At 39.7% G+C, this 19556-nt stretch overlaps 1 protein-coding gene across 1 annotated transcript; it reads left to right on the top strand.

Moving 5' to 3' along the window:
- Positions 1-9959: 9959 nt before the first annotated feature.
- TTC14 (tetratricopeptide repeat domain 14) lies at positions 9960-18968 on the top strand (the record flags this gene model as incomplete). The annotated part of the gene is made up of 12 exons (XM_082003857.1): positions 9960-10123; positions 10210-10331; positions 10578-10777; positions 11167-11251; positions 11336-11465; positions 12088-12240; positions 12934-13005; positions 14292-14411; positions 14495-14617; positions 15320-15437; positions 17421-17530; positions 18008-18968. The coding sequence occupies 12 exons, from the start codon at positions 9960-9962 to the stop codon at positions 18966-18968; spliced, it is 2358 nt and encodes a 785-aa protein (XP_081859983.1).
- Between the last annotated feature and the right edge of the window lie 588 nt (positions 18969-19556).

Genomic DNA, 19556 nt, shown 5'->3' with positions numbered 1-19556 from the left:
TTGTAAGTCAGGTTGTATTAGAATATAAGCTACAGCAATTAACTTCTTTATTGTAACCAACTCTAAAGTGGACACAAATTTAAAAAATAATGTCTGTCTTTGCTGTTTGTGAGTTTGCAGATTGCATCTTTCCTTCTAGATTTACGTTTTAACAACTCAATGACCTTCTGTTCTGGTCCTTAGGAATTTTATTCCTGGGAGCACTAAGTGTCTCACTGTCTTTGCTGGGGCTACAGGCAAAGCTCTTTACTGTGATTTTCTCTTTCTTTTTTTGCCTTATTGTGCCAGTGGGACCACCTTGACTAAACAGGTTCAGTTGCTTCTATGGAAGGAGCAGTCTCCCCATGGGCTAGATGGTCCATCGAACTCAGACACACTTTTAAGGAATATTTGCAGACTGAGAATGCCCAGATCAAACACTTACTGTCTATTGCAACCTCCCATAGTACTCATATCCTATCTGTAGTTCAGACATGTTCGAGCAAAATTAAAAGCCTCTGGACTGTTTGGTAGCATACATGAAAGTCGTTGTGATCTCAAATCACAGATGATCCAGATAAAAAATACTAAAAGCTACTGCTGCATCTGGCACTGTCAACTCTGTTGGAAGTCACCGTTAGGTGTGTCCCCTAAAGATGAATCAAAGACAGATTTCCCACAAGAGCCTGTGCAACCTGGTAAGATACCGGTGTTGGGGAAGTTTTTGCTGATGCTACCACAGTGTGTTCATATGATGCCAAGACTAAAAGTCATACCTTTACATTTCCATTGTTATTAAATTTAATAAATAAAAGTCTATGCAATTATATCACAACTCATTTGGGGTTACTAGCATGAAGCAGCACAACAGTATACCACCTTTCTGTCGGTTTTGTGTTCTAGGACAGATTAAGAGACCATTTTCACTGATGGGATCCTTTTAAAGTGTGTTTTGCCCTGTAGAAATGTCCTCTGGTGTGGTTGTTTTTTTGGTTTTTCTAATGTCAATATGGGAGTACGGCATGTGCCTGGGAGTGAATAATGACTCTAAGATGATTAACATGTTATTGTTAAAATACGGGATAATCGCTATCCTGTCAAGTGTCAGCACATGCATTTCATCAGCCCCATGTGACTGTGGCTCCTGCACTGAACTCCCACTATCTTGCTTTGATCTAAGGAAAATATTTTTCATGGTCAGCTGCTGAATGTGACCCCTTCAGGACTGCAAACAGCATAAAAAAACCAAAGGTGGATAAACACTACCAAGTCACCCCAGAGGGCAACACACTGGTGGGACTGGGAACAGTGAACAAGCTGAGGCATAACCAAGTGTGAACTTCTCAAGAAATACAGCTGATTCTGCCTCGCAGACTGGCGGATGCGTCACGTGCAAGGCACCTGCATGATGAAATGGACCCGTACTGTACACTACAACTGCTTTTGCACTGGTCAAAGTGCAAAGCCCAAGTTTGTGCCAGGGCCTTGAGTACATGCTCTTCTGGAGTTTAGTTGGCTAAGTTAAGGGGTTTAGTGGCCTGAGCCCAAGATCAGCTCCTTTGCTGACACGAACTACTGCAAAGAAAACTGGACGTAAGGGCCTGCCCCTCCTTTCTCTTGGGAGGTGCTTTTAAGCTGAGGGTTTACTATTGTTTTCCCCATGTTACTATGCAGGTTGCAGACGTGTCTGCACCAAGCTCTGACCTCCAAAATTGGACCTGGACCCAGACTCACTAGCTGGGCTTCCTGGCTCGGAGCTGTCTCATTACTGAGGACTCACTGGGCGATCACAGGGCTGTGTCTGACACTGATCACTGTCCCCAGCCCTGATCTGACTTGCTGATCTACATCCTGGCTCCTTGGTGGGGTCACAGCTCCCACCACCCTCCTTGTCGTGCTCACCACCCAGCTCACCTCCCCTTCCACACGCAGGTGGCCCTTGCTGCACTCTGACAGTTTGTCACTTCATTGGTTTCATGTAACTGAGTTAACGCTGGTTGTTTTGGGGGTTCAAAATAATATATGTGAACTTCCATTATAATTGCTTTCCAAGGTCCAGCATGTTGCATAGTCAACAACGGTAAGTGAAACTTTTAAGTAACGGCGTTTTTTGCCCAAACAGATGAATGAGGCTGAAGGCAGATAGAGATGCCCTGTGAAGCAGTACGTTTAAACTACAGTTCACCTGCTGATAGGCTTTAATTTCTACCATCCTGCCGCTGTGTCTTTTCAGCTGTGAGAGCCGCTGCACAAGATAAGAGAACGGTGGCTTTTCCCACTGAAAAATTCATTTGTTTTGGGTTTTGCCAGGGAACCGGCATTTAATCACTAAGACGTGTCATGCTGCTAAGCTGCATGACAGCTTGATGCACCAAAGGATACTCCCCACTGAAGATGTAAACTATGCTGTATATTTTTCTACCTAAGGAATCTACAGATTTTTGCTAATAACGGCTTTCCTTTTTTCCAGCTAAATTACAAAAACATGTCTGCATTTCCATTCTGGTATCGGTGAAGCTATACAGCTCTTGTACTCTTACTTTACAATATATTTTTCTTCTCTATGATCATTATTTTAAAGCGTGAAGGCAATAATATGTTTTCCCTGTGAAAAGGGAAAGATTTGTATATCACACTAACCAAGCTGCTGCTTTCTCCTGCTCTTTCTGGCTTCTAACACAGTTCTTAAGGAGACCAAATGACTGTTTCATCTCCTGGCCGTGCAAGGTGCAATTTCTGCAGTAGAATACAGAAGATTATGGCCCATTTTAGGTACCAACAGGAACCTACTACTGCTCAGAGCCTGCAATTATAATATCTTAGACTTCTCATTATAGCCCTTGTTATATTTTGATGCCTCTATTTGGCCCTACTGAAGATACTACGTATCTTAATCTACTTTTTCCCTATAATTTCCGTGTCCTATATCCTCTCTTTACTTGTTGTTGAGGGCTGGTTTTTGACAGCACTTTGCAACAAATGGTTTGTTGAAGACTCTAGATAGTTTCTGACCACCTGATACCGTAAATTGTTTCTCTGCTGCCCAACCCTTACAAGGCAGCACTGCTAGCTCTGGTTAGGGAAGACTTTTCCTTTTATCTCAGTGCTCAATGCCAAAATGACTCTTGCATGCTAGGGAGAAGCATTTCTCGCATTTTGAAATTTCCTGGGACTGCAGGACCCAAAACGCTGTTTGGATTCCATACATTATTTGAATTCACTGATTTTGAAGAAAAACTGTTCCTTGTATTTTTCAGATGTACTTTGTGATCACTCCTAACACAAGGCAGACTTTTTCAGTTTTAGAGAAGCAAACCACTAAATTTGCATTACGAGATTAAAAACCAAGTTAGAGAAGTGAAAGATAAAAAATAATGGAACACTGCATTCAAGGACCTGACAATAATCTATTTCCCTAGCTGTGACTTAAATTTCTCAGAGGCACACTCTGGTAGTAGGAGCTGACAAGACAGTTCAACCACATCTGCTTGAAGTGTTACTTTTCAGGACCAACCTTCTCCTGGATTGTTAACCTTCTGTTTAAACTTTTGATTGCATGTATGCTATCTAGCACTAACCAATCCTTACAGCATTTTTGAAAGTGCTACGTCATTTGCTTCTAACTTCTCAACTTAAGAAAACATTGTATTGGAGCTTTGATTAGCTCTCACTGTCAGTGAAGATACAGATTAGAACTCGACCAGACTGAATTGTGCTTATAAGGTTTTGTTGACAGCTTTTTCTAGACAGTGTTGACATTTTGTACAGATGGAAAAATGTTGATTTCTTTCTCCCACTTACTGTTCTCCTACACATGTACACACAGTCCCTCGTATATATTTGCCGGTTTTAGAAGGATCGGATCATCACAATTACAAGAGGGGAGTTTTAAACAGCAGTGTTTTAAATTTGTATGTTTACTTTGCACTCACAATCAACTCAGCACAGAGTTACATCTGTAATTGGTTGTGACAGCAAACAATTTCATTTGCATATGTAAGAACTCTATTTGCGGTACTAATTATCAACCTTTCTTAGAGCAGAATTTGCAAAGGTTATTTACATGCCTAACCTACTTCCATGTTTTTTGAAACCTTAGGCACCATTTTGTGACTTTAGCTGCCAATACCTCTAAAAACTGAGAATTTGGTATCAATGTCATAGAATATGCTAGAAAAGAGAGATGAATGGAATGCATAATTTTCATTTCAGTTTGTCTCTGCACTTGTTTTGGGACACAGTATTAGTGGTTGGTTGTTTTTAAAAAAGAGAGAAATTCTGGCTCTTGCTGTACTCTTGACATGGGTCCCTTGCTTCTACTCTAAGTCCATGACTATTACCTGTACACATATTCATCTTTCTTTCATGAAGTATTTTTTCACATTTCAAGCTACCTTCTCTTTTCTTGTTTCTGCTTTAGATCTTCATTTGTTTCAGACCTTCTGTTCCCTGTGATTATGTATTTGAGTTCAACTGCCTTAATAAGACAAGAATCTAGAGAAAATCAACAGATTTATATTAATTACATTTCAACAGTTCCAGCCAAACAGTGTCTGGACTTTGACGCTTGGTTGCACTGGTGTGTTGTGATTAATGCTTTCCTAATTGTAGACAGCAGTGCAAGCGCAGAAAGTTTAATGACTAATTTCTGACTTTCATGCTTGACCTGAAACCTGCTGAAGTCAATGGGAGCCCTTGAAGTCTCCATCCAAGACCCATTAGGGGCAAGTCTTCCCACTGAACACAACTTCCCACTGAAAACAGTGGCAGATGTTTCTATGTCAGTCTTTGTAACTTGTTCACTGGACCAAAAGATAGTCTGGAACACCAGGCAACAGATTTTACTTAGATATTTTAAAAGGTTTATGATACAAGTTGGAAACCTCTAATAATACATTATAAAACTAAGGATAATTATGAAGTTTAGAGCAGGGTTTGGGTTTTTTTTTTCCATAGCTTGTTAATTTACTTGCAAATCAGTCCAGCTTTCTGGATTTAACACCGTGAGGAATTCACTAAATGTATAAACAAAGAAATATCATATACATACACCAGTTTGGCATTTCACTATTCCTTTTGGCCTCTGCTTTTGGTTGTTGATTGGAAAAACAAACCTCATCTGTTATGAGACTAATGAATAACTGCACATTAGGGTTGCTACTTATGGCTGTTAGTTACTGGAATTACACCATTCAGGTAATACTGGAATTAACTTCTCTTTCTATTTGTAGAAGTATCTGTTAATCACTGTATTTCCAGACAATTCTTAGTGAGATAAAAATTAATTGGAAATCATATCACAACTCAGCTTGTCAACTTTAATGGGATCTTCACTTGCTTAGGACAAAACTCACTTTTTGATACATTTTATTTGTTTTAAATAAAGGTATGCTCATGCATTAAATGGGAGCAAACATGGAGATAATTAATCTGTGTTGTGAAGTTGCCAACTGTTTCACTGTTCATGAGTTCATTAAAACAGTTTCAACTTTTTGATTTTAGTTTAGTGACAAATTTTAAAGAGGAGGCTGCTAATTAGCTTGTGACAATGGTTACATGCCTGATTCATTGAGAGCAATTAAGAAAACAGCTGCTGATATTTGTTAATTGCTCTTTAGCCAGTATTTATTATGTGAGCTGCATAAATGGAATATTAAAGCAACTGACCATGAGATACAAAAAGAAAAAAGTTGTTTTACTAAGAATCAAATAACTCCAACCAGTTTAGATCTTCAAAATACTTCAGAGATTAATTTGAACACCTTTGGAAACTTCATACACATGACATGATAATTTAGAAAGGTGAGAATTGCTGGAGAAAGAATTTTACAATGGAAACATGGATACTGTTTTACTAAAAATGAGCAAATTAATGATTGAAAATGATTGCATGCTTAAACATCTCTTTGTAGTGCTTCCACACCTGAGATCAAATATTCTTACTGTATTTTGCCATACACTGGAAATATAATTTTGGGTTGTAAGTAGTGATCTACTCTGCTGATTGAAAAGTTGTGATGTTGACTGTAAGTTGCAATGACTCACTCTAAAACTCAGAAACCAGGATGACTCTCCCTTGCTATAAAGCAGTTGATACTATCAGTCTATGGAGTGTTAGATGCTGGAAAATTAATTTAAAAAACCTGTCTGTTGGCATACCTTCTGCTGAGTCCCTCACATATCACAGGAATTTGCTCTGTAGGCAGTATTTCTAGGTATGTTGCAAGCTGCACAGGTGGGTGTATACATATGGTCTGTGTCATGATTACCACTAGGTTGCCTGTCTAGTGTTCCTGTCAATTAAGAAAACCTCATTCCCGTCGGCCTGCTTTTTCAGATTTAGGTAAAAAAAAGTCAATGCCAATGTTTCCTTCAGTAACTCACCTGAAACCTTTAAACACTTGTCACTAATCTGCAGGCACAAAATGTTGCACTAAGTGTACAAGCAGTAATCCTTACAGCCATACAAAGGCTCAGCAGTGCCACTGCCTGCAGTTTGACAGAAATCGCCAGAAGTCAGAGGGGGTTCTCAGTTGACATTTCTTAACTATTATTTCTATTGTATTCCAACAGGGTCTAACTGTTGATTCAGAGCCTGAGCAGTTTCTACAGTTCGTCTTTGCATATTTGTTACATGCAACTGACTATTCTTTGTCTACACATTTCCAGAAATCCTAGAAATGTAAAGGTCCGTCACACTATAAGCAGGTGCTCAGCAGATCTCCAGGTGAGTCTAACATGTCACTGAAACCGTATTCTCTCTCACAGACCATGACAAAGTTGGACTTAACAATGAACTTCTTAAAAAGAGAAATGCTTGACTGGGCATGGCTTGGGTTGGTCTATCACTCCGAGTTTGGTGTTCTTTTCACACCTCCTCCATCATATTTTGTGACTGTGCCTGCAGACAAAATGTTTTCCTCAAAGTAGAGCTACTAACTGGCTAGGAATTATTTTGTGCTGAACTTCCCTTCCTCACTCTTGAGCTAAAATAATATCTTGGATATCATGTCATCTTTGAACAATCCCTTTGCTGCTTTGTAAATTAACAGAAAGTCTAGGCAGCAGGACTGCTTTTGGCAGAATTTACCAAAAATCTGACAATGAAGATGAAAGTATAGTTCTTCATGGTAATTCTCATTAGTACTATTAGTTTCATCTTTCTTTGCCTAAAGAACATATTTAGTTGAACATTTCACTCCCATTTGCAAGAAGATAAAATTTATCTCAAATCTGCCCAAACTTTGCAGAAAGTAATACTTCGACAAGCATGCTCTTGGAGTATCTAACCTTTTTGTCAGTGATAAAATGTGGCTCTTGACACAAAATCCTTTCCTCCATGCAATTTTCTTGTAAGCTTTACCACTGATACTGGGTACTTGGGAACGTTTGAAAAGTAGCTTGACTTTGTTGCATTCAAACTGTGCTTACTGGAGTTTGATGGAAATCTGCTTAGTATTTCACATATCTACTCTGAAATTCTATCATGCATATCAGTTTTTGGGTTGTTCAGGGGCTCTATCCCTGTGAGTTTGACCCTGGGTTCAAAGCTAGCTTGGTGTAAATTCATGTGCTTTTTATTGTGGCAGTTACAGGCTGCATGACAGATTTTGGGAGTTGCCTTTTACCACACATTGACCGAAACAGTCATGAAATTTACACCACACTCATTCAGATATGTCTGGTTTCAGACTATCTGGAATGCTCCTCTTTGAGTAGGGCAGTGTGTTGACTTGTATCACTTTCTCTTGCAGAATCAGAACACTTCTTGCCCACCCTCTTTGTTTATTTAGCATATGGGATGAAGCACTACTCATCCAGGTAGTTTCTAAATTAATGGAATAGAGGATTAATGACATCATAGCATATGGAGCATGCCTCCTCTTCAGGCCTGGGGCAACTAATCTACACTCTGTATGTTAATATGACATAACTTACTGAATTTCCTAAAATGCAATTGATTTCTACTCACAGAAGAAAATGTCTGTAAGAAGAGTCCATAATTGTAAGCAGTTCAGCTTTTGCCACGATTTTTTGCTGGTATGTTAAGTCCAGAAGCCACAACACATTTATTTATTCTTAACACCTTTCTTCTTGTACATTGTGCATGTATGTGTGTATCGGCATATTAGACTGGAGAAATGCTTACATAAGCTGACTTTGTGCTTCAAACAGCTTTTTTTATTGCTAGCTCTTTGTATTTGCTAAGCAACACAAATTAACCCTCAAGATAGCATTCCCTCAAATAAAACTGCCATTATTTGCAGTTGTGCAACACAGTTCAGGACACTGCACTTGCAGTGTGATTCATCCAGGAAAGGCTCCCTTTCTGCACCAGATCTTTGCAGGTGCATTAACCTTCCCATGTCAATCTGTCTCTAATCAGTCTTAATGTCTAGAAATTTCCGTCTAGTGTTCATGGGTTTTTTTTCACCATGGTAGTCAGAAATCTAAGTACACGCCTGGTCTTATATAGATCAAAATCCTGATAGCTGTTAGGCACATAATAAGTGTTATGCCTCCTTTTGTTATGTTAAAACACGGGGACCTGAAATGAAAATAAAGCATAAACTTGCCCTTCTAGTGTCTTCGCCAAGTCTGCTATACCAGTGATATCCCTGCTGGCTTTGAACTGAGCTTCTGAGACCAGTGTCTTAGATATGATCCTTGCCCTCTCAGTCATGCTGCTTCCTAGAGGAGTTTGTGTCACTGAGCTGCTGACAGCCAGATTGCTATTTTTTCTTCAACATTGTACTGAGGGTAGAAGTGACATTATGCCATTTGCACTGGGTTTTCTTTTCCTTCCCCCCTCTGCCCCACTTTTAAAATTAATTAAATGCAATGCTAGGGACAAATTATTCATGGGAACTGAAGAGCTGTGGTCTAATACACTTGGATTAATTCTAGCTGGTTTTAAGCACCTTTCTCCATTAGCTAGAAGCGTGAAAAGCCTCCTGAGTTAAGTTTCTTTTTAGCATCTAAAGTTAGCGCTGGTAAACTGAACCACCGAATCCTGCATTAGGCACATTTTAATGGCCAACGATAATCTCAGTACATTATCTTTTCCCGAGACAATTGTGCATTTTTCCCTTTTTTTCAGTCTAGCTATTCTGACGAAGCCAGAACGCCTTCCACCCGCACACTTCTTTATTTGTTGTACGAATTTCTGCCAGGGGGACAATTCAAAGAAACAGTATTACAAACATGGTGGTTGCTTGCTTCCGCCGTGAGCCTCCGTCCCCCCCAGCCCCACACGGCGGTGGTGTCTGTGATGCCCGTTCGTTTATTCTCTTCGTCGTAATGCAGTGCAAACTTTTAAGAACTGACTGAGAAGTAATTGAGAACTTCTTGAGTGACATCCGAAACAAACGTGCTTTACTTAACGTCCAGAAAAATGCGTGTCTCACGAAGTACCTATGCCGCACCTCCTCAGAACGAGACACACTGGTGAGGAAGCTCTGCCTTTTCTCTTTAAAATCTGTGTTGGAATCCCACTACCGCTGCACAGGGACACGCGGCTCCCGCCGCGGGCCCGGGACGGCCGCACGCCGCCTCAGCCGGGCGCAGGCACCGCGGAGGCGCAGCGCCCTCTCCCGACATGGCCGCCGCGGGAACAGCCTTTAGGGGCACCCCGCGGCCGCTACCGGGCACCTCTCCGTCGGCGCTGCCGAGACGGCGGGAATTTACGTAGCCCTGTGCCATCTGTGTAGTTTTTCCATTTTCGTTTTTATTTTTCATTATTGCCGCAGCATAGGCAGGGGGAACCCTGGAGACGGGCCCCGCAAACAAGGCGGGGGCCCCTGAGCGCGAACCCACGCTCCTCCTGCTCCGCAGGGGGCGCTGCGGCCGCCTGGTCCCACCCCCGCTCTTGGCTCCGCCCCCTCCGCAAGGCGCATGCGCGTTGCTCAGTTTTGTCGCGTCAGGCCGGCTGGGGGGCGGTCCCGGCTTTGGGTTCCTGTTCCGGGTGCGGCGGCGGCGGGATGGACCGGGAGCTGCTGCGTCAGGCGCTGAGCTACCACGGCCCCGCGCTGCTCACCCTGCTCCGCGCCGAGCAGCACGACAACCCCGACTTCCGCGGGCTGCTGCCGCCGCCGGGGACCAGCTTCGAGCCGCCCCGTGGGGCCCCGCCCCCGCCGGCCGCCTGGTGAGGGGCGCCGAGGCGGTGCGGTCGAGGGGAGCGAGCCGTGAGGGGGCCGCGGGGTGTTTCTCACCGGGTTCTCCTTCCCCTAGGAAAGAGCGGGCGAGCATTGACACCGAGATCAAACGCTTCATTGCCAAAAAGGCTGATCTCCTTTTTGCGCACTCGTGGAAACCCAACGGACCTCTTTCCGACACCATCGAAGAAAATGAAGGTGAGCCGAGGCCTCCCCAGAAAGGCGTTGCTCTGTAATGCTCGGTAGGTAGTGTAAGGATGCTGCGCTTAAAGTAGCAGTATTTTTAAAAGTGGAATGCAGATTGTTGCTATTGCTTTTTACAGGCTGTGCATAAACTTCCTGTTAGCGCAAATAAATCGGATCTTAACGTCTTTTGCTGTCGTGAGGCATTTTGTGTTCGCTGTAGCTTGGTCGTTTTGTAACTGAATGTTTCATGTTTTGCAGAGTATTATGCTGTTATGCCTCCCCTGGAACAGTTTATGGAGGTTCCCAGGGAAGATAGGAGAGAATTATTTTTCCGAGACATCGAACGTGGTGATATTGTGATTGGGAGGATTACTTCTATCCGTGAATTTGGCTTTTTCATGGTGTTGATTTGCCTGGGAAGTGGTGTTATACGTGAGATTTCAGATTTAGAAATCACTGTAAGCTATAGTTTTGATCAACATTTTATCCTTGATGAGTACCAACTTTTTAATGTATTAGTTGCTTCTTGCATGTCTTAATGGAGTGGTGTGTGTGCAGGTGAAACAATGTTGGGATGGTGGGTGGTATCTGAATTTGTGGACAGCTTATGATGCTTCGCTGAGTCAGCAAATGCTTCTTTTTGACCCGTACTCAATATTTATTAGTTTTGAATTGAAAAGTCATTGTTTATGGATGCATAAATTTTTATTTGAACAAAGCTACACTTCTAACTATCATGGTCCTGATGTGCATTAAGATTAAACTAATCTTCTTTTGGCTTAATTGTGGGGAGAAAAGAAAAACTTTTTTGCTTTGGTCACAATATTTCTACTTTCTTCTATTGTAGGCTCTTTGTCCTTTGAGAGATGTGCCTTCTCAAAGCAACCATGGAGATCCTTTATCTTATTATCAAACTGGAGACCTTATTCAAGGTAAGTAGCTGCAAAAGTTGTCAGGAATCTGTTTGTGTTGGGTTTGAGACATTTCTGTAACTTTATCTTCTGTTGTTTCTATAGCTGCAATCAAGGACATTGATCGTTACCATGAGAAGCTCACGGTGTCACTTTACAGCTCAGCTCTTCCACCCAATCTTTCCAGTACAAAACTAGGCGTAATTACTTCTGATGACTTCCCATTACATTATAAGTAAGAATATGCTATTCAGCTGTACTCGCTAGGTGTATTCAGTGTGTCTGAAGAGCGTCTTTAACAGACTGTCCTTTAAATTTGTCAATGGTGTTTCTGATTTAATTGGATGATTACATACTTTTTGTTGTTCATCTCTTTAACGTACACGTTTTTGGATATGTCAGGTGTGGTTGGTCTTTTAACATCTTTCCCAAAAAGTAAGCGAACCAAAAAGCAGAGTGAGGTATCTGTTACTGTGGGACTGTGTTAACAGAAAAAAACAAACCCAAACAAACAAAAAACCAACAACAAAAAAACCCAATGGAAAAAAACTTGGGAGACTGGGATATGAAACTTTTAGAAGACAGAAGAACACAGCTATCTTTGCAATTTTTGATATGTTGTTATAGGTCCTGTTTGGCACCTAGATGGTTGCCAGAATAGGTTTCAAAAGCTTGCTTAGCCAAAGGATAAAAGGGTTGCTAAATAGTAGGCAAATACATGCCTGTAAAAGAGACTAGCTTGTACGCGGTAATAAATATCAATATACGCATTTTTATTCTAAATGTAAGCATCATAAAGTTGAGCATAGTGTCTGTGAGGTTGAGTTTGCATGTGTTGGTGTTTGCGGTTTTTTAAGGCGAAGCATGGAAGTTGCTAATACAGCAGAGACATTCGAAGAGGTTTTGCATCGTTCCCCAGGATTTGCTAATCCATCGTTAGTTGAATATTTAGCAGAAAAACTAGGACTAAGTGAATCAAATCCACCGTCTTTGATGAGAAGTCTTCAAATGTAAGTGATCTTTACATTGTTCATATCCTGTAGTTTTGTAGAGATTATTCTAATCCATTGAGATAGACTTGCAAGTGGCAGTCCTAGACCACTTATGCTTTAAACCTTTTTCATTTTGATGTCCATGACTGCGGCTTACATGTCTTTAAATGCCTAAAAGCAAACTCCTCTAGAGTAAGAAATTTACGTTTGAAGTTCTGTTGCTGTGAATAAGTAAGACATCATTGTCATATTGTCTTTGATGTCATATACTTTAGGAATGTATTGGTTAGATCTCATCAGTATCTTTGGATTGAAGTGCAGGATGTTTAAGTTCTAATACTTTCTGTCAGACATTTATTCCCAATGTTTACTTTAGTAATAGATCTGATCTCTTCACTAAAATAAGCTCAAACATACGCAATGATTGTTGTTGTGAGCCCTATATATATTAGGTCCCAAAGGGTGTGCGAATATGGAATGTTTTTATTGAATTTACTGCAGCTGTACTAGTTCGGGTCAGCACTTTCATAATGCGGTGTGAAAAACTGGTTTCAGAAATATGAAAGAACGTTCCTGACTGAGGAAGAACAGTAAGGCATAGTATAAATGATATTTCCGCTTATTTCAACCGCATTACGTATTTTAAGTTTAATTTTGTAGATTCAGAAGGCCAACTTGATGTTTTTGTATGGGTTTGTTTTTTCCTTAAAGTAAAAATTTCAATGAAGAAGATTTTGCCCCTGCATTGAGGAAAAAGCAGTCTGCATCTTGGGCCTTGAAATGGTATGTAATACACTTTTTTTTTTTGTCAGAGCTTATTGCTAGGTTAGATTGCAAGTTCTATTTCTTAAAAGAAAATAGACATTGAACCAATTTTTCCACTGCATGTGTACTGATGTAACCAGGAAGATCTTGTTGAAAGTAACCCTAACGGCCAAGTAGGTACATAAAGTCTTGAAATTCAGTTCCAAAATACATGTTGGATTTAAGGGAGAGCTTATTAGAATATTTATAATCTGCTGGCCTATTGGTAGTATGAGAGCAAGATTTATGACAATAAAAAGTACGTAATTTGCCATTTTATAGTTGGGTGTTGAATGACCAATGCTGCTTGTCATGCCATTTAAGCCTCAAACTGTAGATTCAACAAGTGTACTTCCTGCCTTTGAAAAGTTAAATATATTTCCCTGGCTGCATTTAGAACAGCAGCTCTGGATAGGTGCTATTGCTTTTACACTAGGCACTATATTTGAGCAGCTACAGAGTGGAGGAGGCAGAGGTAAGAGAGACTTTTCTGCTAAAAATGTAAATTTTTTGCGTGAAAACTTCTCTTGAATCTATCAGCTAAACAAAAAAAAAACCCCACAAAACAAAAAAAAAAACCCCACCCCACCCAAACATGAGTGAAGCCTCAATTTCTGGTTTCTATGTTAACAAAGCAGTGTTTATCTTAAAACAATAGTGTTTTGCAACTTTGAATAATTGCAGGAAAAGTGGATTATAATGTTAAATATAAATTTAAATTTTTAAAAAGTATGTAATGAAAAGTTCTGAAAGTCAACTCATATCAGTTACCTTTTGATAAATTAACCTCTCAGTAAATGTAGAACCAAGGTTCAGGTAGTATGACATACAAAACCTCAAAATACTCCAGTTTGAGATGAACTGGATTCAGTGTGTACCATCTACTCATCTCACCTCATGTTGTTGGTCTAATGGTGATTTTTAGCTTTGGATATAATTAAGCGTGTTCCAGTTTAATGGTAGTAGGTCACACTCGGGTTTTTTGCAGAAAAGCACTTAAATATTCATACCGTAAACAAAAAAGTATAATGTGGTAGGACTGTCTGCAGAAATGCTTTCCAGTGCCCTAAGATTTTGGATTACAGTACATTGTTGTGGAGTTACATCAATATTGCATTAATTTGAAATGCCAGTGTAAAGTATATAATAACAAGGTTAAGTTTTATTATCTATCACTTGTTTGGAACTATGATTTGTGAGTAATTAACAGTATAAAATTTGCATAGGGTAACTGTGCATAGTATTTTCTAAATATTCTTCTCCAGTGTGAAGGCTGGGGTTGATTATTTTAAAGTTGGGCGCCATGTGGAAGCCATGAACGAGTACAACAAGGCGTTGGAAATTGATCCTCAAAATGTTGAAGCTTTGGTAGCACGCGGAGCTCTGTAAGTCTGCTTGTTTTGTTGGTTTTTCTACTTTGTGAAAGACTAACATTACTAAAATCCATCCAACTTTTCTGTTGTTCTAGGTATGCAACAAAAGGAAGTCTGAACAAAGCCATAGGTGATTTTGAAATTGCTTTAGAAAACTGTCCTACCCATAGAAATGCAAGAAAATACCTCTGTCAGACACTTGTGGAAAGAGGCGGGCAGTAAGTGTTGGGGTTGTGGTTTTGTTTGGTTGTTAATTTTTTCTTACAATATTTTTTTAAATACCATTCTAGTTAGGACACAGAATGGCATCTTTCCTTCCTGGCTATGTGTTGTTTACTTTCTTCTTTTTTTTAAAAAAAGTTTTTGTTGGAAATATACCTGCTTGTGCAGTTGGTTTACACTTTCTCCTCTGTCACAGTTTAAATCCTGGAAAAATACTTGAGGTTTAACCCTTGCTACCCTTTCACTGGTAGGATACCAGGCTTGCATAAAATCTTGTGAAATGTTTGAATATATTCCAATAGGTGTTTGGTTTTTTTTTTTTTTTAAGAATGTGTTTGTAACAAGATGATGTTCTGTTACTCCACTAAAATACTGGTTAACCACTATAACACAGAATTTTATTTTTGAATATTTAGGGAGTAGATTTCTTTTTAAGCCCTGAGTTAAGAAGAGAGAGATGGTATTTTTGAAACTGGAATTGAAATGTCAAAGAATAGTATTACTGATGATGATTAGGAGATAATAACGTGTCAGAAATACCATTTTATTTCATTACTGAGGTGAGCTGAAGTGATAGATAGGGTCTTGGGGGGATGCAGTGGTAGCATCATAGTGCAAATAAGAAAGGTGGTCCTACAAATAAGAAACTGTCAAAATCTGTGGCTTAACTTCTATATGAATTACCACTTGAATTTTAGGTTGGAAGAGGAAGACAAACTACTAAATGCTGAGAGTTATTATAAAAAAGCCTTAAGTTTGGATGAGACTTTTCAGGAAGCAGAAGAAGCCTTAACAAAACTCCGTAAGCACATACAGGTGATTCTTTACTTTCTCTTCATACAGTGCTCTCAGTGACAATAAATGAACACTAAAAAATAATATTAAATCCTTTGAACAGGGAGAGTTTAAGTTGATGGTTTGTCATCTTCTCTGCTTCCCTTCTCCACAATAAATCTTTATAGTGAGCATTATGGCTGTACCTACCTACTGACTCCAGTTTTGAATGGGATAGCAAAGAAATGCCAAACAGTGGCGACAGGAAAAAGAGCAAAGCCTGTTAACCCTGTTAGCTAAAGCAAGGATAAGACTATTCTATCACCCAAGCATGATTTAGCAATGTTGAAGTAAAACATTCTGTGAATACAAACATGTAAAGTGTAAGCAAGCCATATAAACATTGCACAGTATCGTACCAACCAGATCCTTGTTGTTTGAAGTAATTACAAAAAGATAGAGTAACACCAGCCAAAGCTGACTCACAGGAAGATCACGAGAGGGGAAATTAAGAGATGATTTAAAGGAAAAGAGCAGGAGGTAGAGGATGGGCGGGCAGGCAGTTTTGGATGTCTTAGCTTTCTGCTCTGCTGTCTGGGTTTTTTCTCTCTTCTCTTGCACGCAGCATGTTTGCCAGGTGAACCCTGGTGGGTCTCTGCTAATCTGAGTCGTTGTCTTTTTCTTTTTTTTTTTTTTTCACCTTTTACTTGTGTTGTCTTCCAGAGAGGATCAAAGAATAAAATAGAGCACTGAGGAACAGGCTTGTTTTGTTCTTTGCTTCTGCATATAAGGAAGTACATAGACTGGGGTAGGTGGCCCTAATCGACACTTCTTCAGTTGGTGGAGCCATAATGCTGACAGGTTGTGTTGAAAGAAGGGGGAAGAGGAGATGTGACAATCTTTTTAATAGAACTGAACCACATGATAGATAAACTGCTGTCTGGTATTTGAGCACTATCCCCATTTGGCTGCTTTAGAAAGAAGTCTCAGTTAAAATTATGAAGAATATTCTCAGCAAGTAGGAGATGAATTTTAGTCTCCGTTAGCCTTTTCCTGGTATAATGGGTCATTGATGGAACAGATGGAAATACGATGCTAGCTATTGTTTGTTGAGTTGCATAGCCTTAACTGCAATTAAGGGTTTGCTTTATTATATCTGTTAAGATAGTTGCTGAGTTTTGAAAACGATAATCAGACTTTCTGCTCATTCTGAATATGAATAGAGCTACTCTTTAGGGCTATAGATGGTAGAAGTCTGATTTCTGATAGACTTAAGTAGTTTAAGAACTTACTTATCTTGTGAGATGCTCTTCTGCATTTACCTCTGTTCTAATACATAAGTCTGACACTGTCGCTGTTGTGCTAGAATGGCTGAAACGACACTGAAGTACGTTTTCCTGTAATACTGATTATGTGTTTTTCTCCAATGCATTTTCTTCTGAATTGGACCATTGTTGCTGCATCTGACATCTGGTGCTGCTCATCACCAACAAACCCTTGGAACATGATTTCTTACGTAAACTATGCATCAAACTGGTCTGTGAAATTGTTACAAAACGGTTTGTATTCAAACATGGCCAACTTTAATACCTTTTGAAATGGGTTCTGCCATGTTTTACTTCTAAACTACAAATGATACTTTCCCTCAAACCTTTTTTTTTTTCCTTCCTCCCTTCTCCTTATTTTCTCCACGTTGCTAATAATACTGTGTTTTTCTTGCATATGCTATCTATACCTTTTGGGCTCCATGCTTCACGGCATGCTGGATCACGGGTACCACTGCAATGGCTGGTCAAATATATTTTTTTTAATGGGATAAAAACTGCAATATGGTCCTTAACATAAACCTGATTATCGCAATGGCCAATGCCAAACTTCTGAACAATATTAATTCTTGATCTGGGAATCCCTGGTAAAACATCCCTGATGTAATTATACATTTGAATGGGGTTGGGGACATGGGGAAAAATACCTGTGTTAACACTTCTAATGTAATTTTTTTTATGATGCTTGGGTTCAAAAAAGAAATCTTTGGAAATGAGGGAGAAACAAGCTGCCAAAGAAGAGAGACAGAAAGAAAAGAAAGTAGAAACAAGTGCAGAAAAATTGCGTAAGCTCTTAAAAGAAGAAAAAAGGTAACTTTGTTATATTCAGTATACTGATTATGCGGCAGTAAGTGCAGATAAGACTACGAACAATTCTTTTCCAAACAGATTGTCCAACAGTAAGCGAGGCAGAACTTGTACCTAGGGAAGCTGCTCTTCCTCCCGAATTTTTTTGTGGGTAGTGTCCTTTAGTGGCTATAACCTTTAATGGAGATACATGTGGAAGAGAAGTTGTTCAGAAAATACTTTGCAATGCGTAGTATTTGTGAAGTGTAATGCCATATTAAGCTGGGAAAGACGCCCTCTATAACAAACTGTTTGGTGTATTTAATCTTAATTTTTTTGATAAGAAAATGACATTTGAAATCGTCTTGCTAGGTCAGGCTCAGATTCTGTTCACGCCTTACAGTCCAAACTCAGCCAGGCTCTGGGGAGTACAAATTTGCTTTCTACATATAATTTTTGCTGATACTGAAGATTATCTCACAGGTTAATTACATTTTTTAGGTTGAAGAAGAAAAGGAAAGTATCAACTTCTTCCTCCTCTTCCTCCTCCTCCTCTTCCTCCTCAAGCGATTCTTCATCAGATGTATCAGTTTCTTCTTCCTCCTCTTCCTCCGATCACAAGAAACGTAGGAAAAAGCATCGGCATAGATCCGAGTCTGCCCGCAGCTCCAAAAAATGTTCATCTAGAGCTTCTTCCCATTATAAAGATCAGATTAGGAAAGAGGAGTGGTATTCGCCTCCGGCTGATACCTCTGCTTCCTTTCTTAACCAAAATTTTGAAGTGGAAAAACTGCTGGAAAGGCAGGACAGCTTAGTGTGTCCAAAAACAGAGGTAAAAGAGAAAGACAGACCCTGTTCTTTTTCAAGGACTTCAGGTGATGATGAAGACACTTTTGGAGGTAGGTCTGAAGATTCAAGAGATTCTTACAGTAGCTCCAGAACACTGCCAAGTAGTAGCAAAACTGAAAAATACGGTAAAACAGATAGATTTTTCTCCAGTTGGAGGGGTTCTTCAGGTTCATATCATAAGTCAGATCATAAACCCAGGATGCATTATTTTAGGAAATTAGAAAGGGATGTAGAGGGGAGAAAAGAGCAGTTTAAAAAACATGGCTTAGGTCAAGACAGGCATTATGTGTCTCCTGCAGGGTCTGACTATTCTGGCAAGTCAGTGGGAAAGTACAGGTCATATTCAAGCACCTGCTTACGTGAAAGTGATAAAAGTTACGATAGCGATAGGCATGTGTTAAGCCACCATAAAAATGAAAGTGAGTATAAGACCAGGAAAAGAAGTTATGAAGGGACTACTAAAACAAAGGAACCAGAGGAGGAAATGTCTTTAAATGGTACAGCACAAACAGAAAGTGGCATTAAAAGAAACCTGCCCCAGAACTTAGTTAACATATTCAATCAAATAGCTGAGTTTGAGAGGGAAAAAGGAAGTAAGCAGAAGAAACAGTGAAGTATCCATTAGCAATATTCTGATGAGTGTAGTTAAATGAACTTCTACCTGAGTATCTCTTGAGGAAATGCATATGAAGAGTGATGGAAAGGCAGAATTTGTTTTGTCTTGCAGAACGTCAGAGAGTTCTTAAAGACTGTATGGTGGAAAGAGATGCAAGGATATCTTGCATAAAGTACCAGTTATTATTTAAAACCTAAGTTTCCCGTGCCCTTAACTTAGGATGTTCCTGTACAATATTCTCTGCCTCGTGGGTTGAAATCCATTGATAGCCCTGGACTGTAGTTAGCTGTAACTCGCATCAACTACGCACTTTAATGACAGATGGTTTTTGTTTGGTTTTTCTCATCCCCTGGGGTGCTACTGACTGTTGATATCTTTGTATCACATTTAACTTCCAGCTATAGAAAGGGGATAACTGAGTGAAAGTTATGTGCCATCAATGTATATAATTTGATCATTAAATTTTCTTAATTTTTCTTAATTTTCTGTCTTGAATTTTTTTTTATATTGCTGGGATGTTTCGTTCTGGTACAGTGGTTATATATGCTGCTTAATGAATGGAACCCTCCAGTGTGTGGGAAGGCA

The sequence above is a fragment of the Phaethon aethereus genome (genome assembly GCF_964289735.1).
Source record: "Phaethon aethereus genome assembly, chromosome: 9".
Classification (NCBI taxonomy): domain Eukaryota; kingdom Metazoa; phylum Chordata; class Aves; order Phaethontiformes; family Phaethontidae; genus Phaethon; species Phaethon aethereus.
This window is presented reverse-complemented; position numbering and strand designations above follow the sequence as displayed.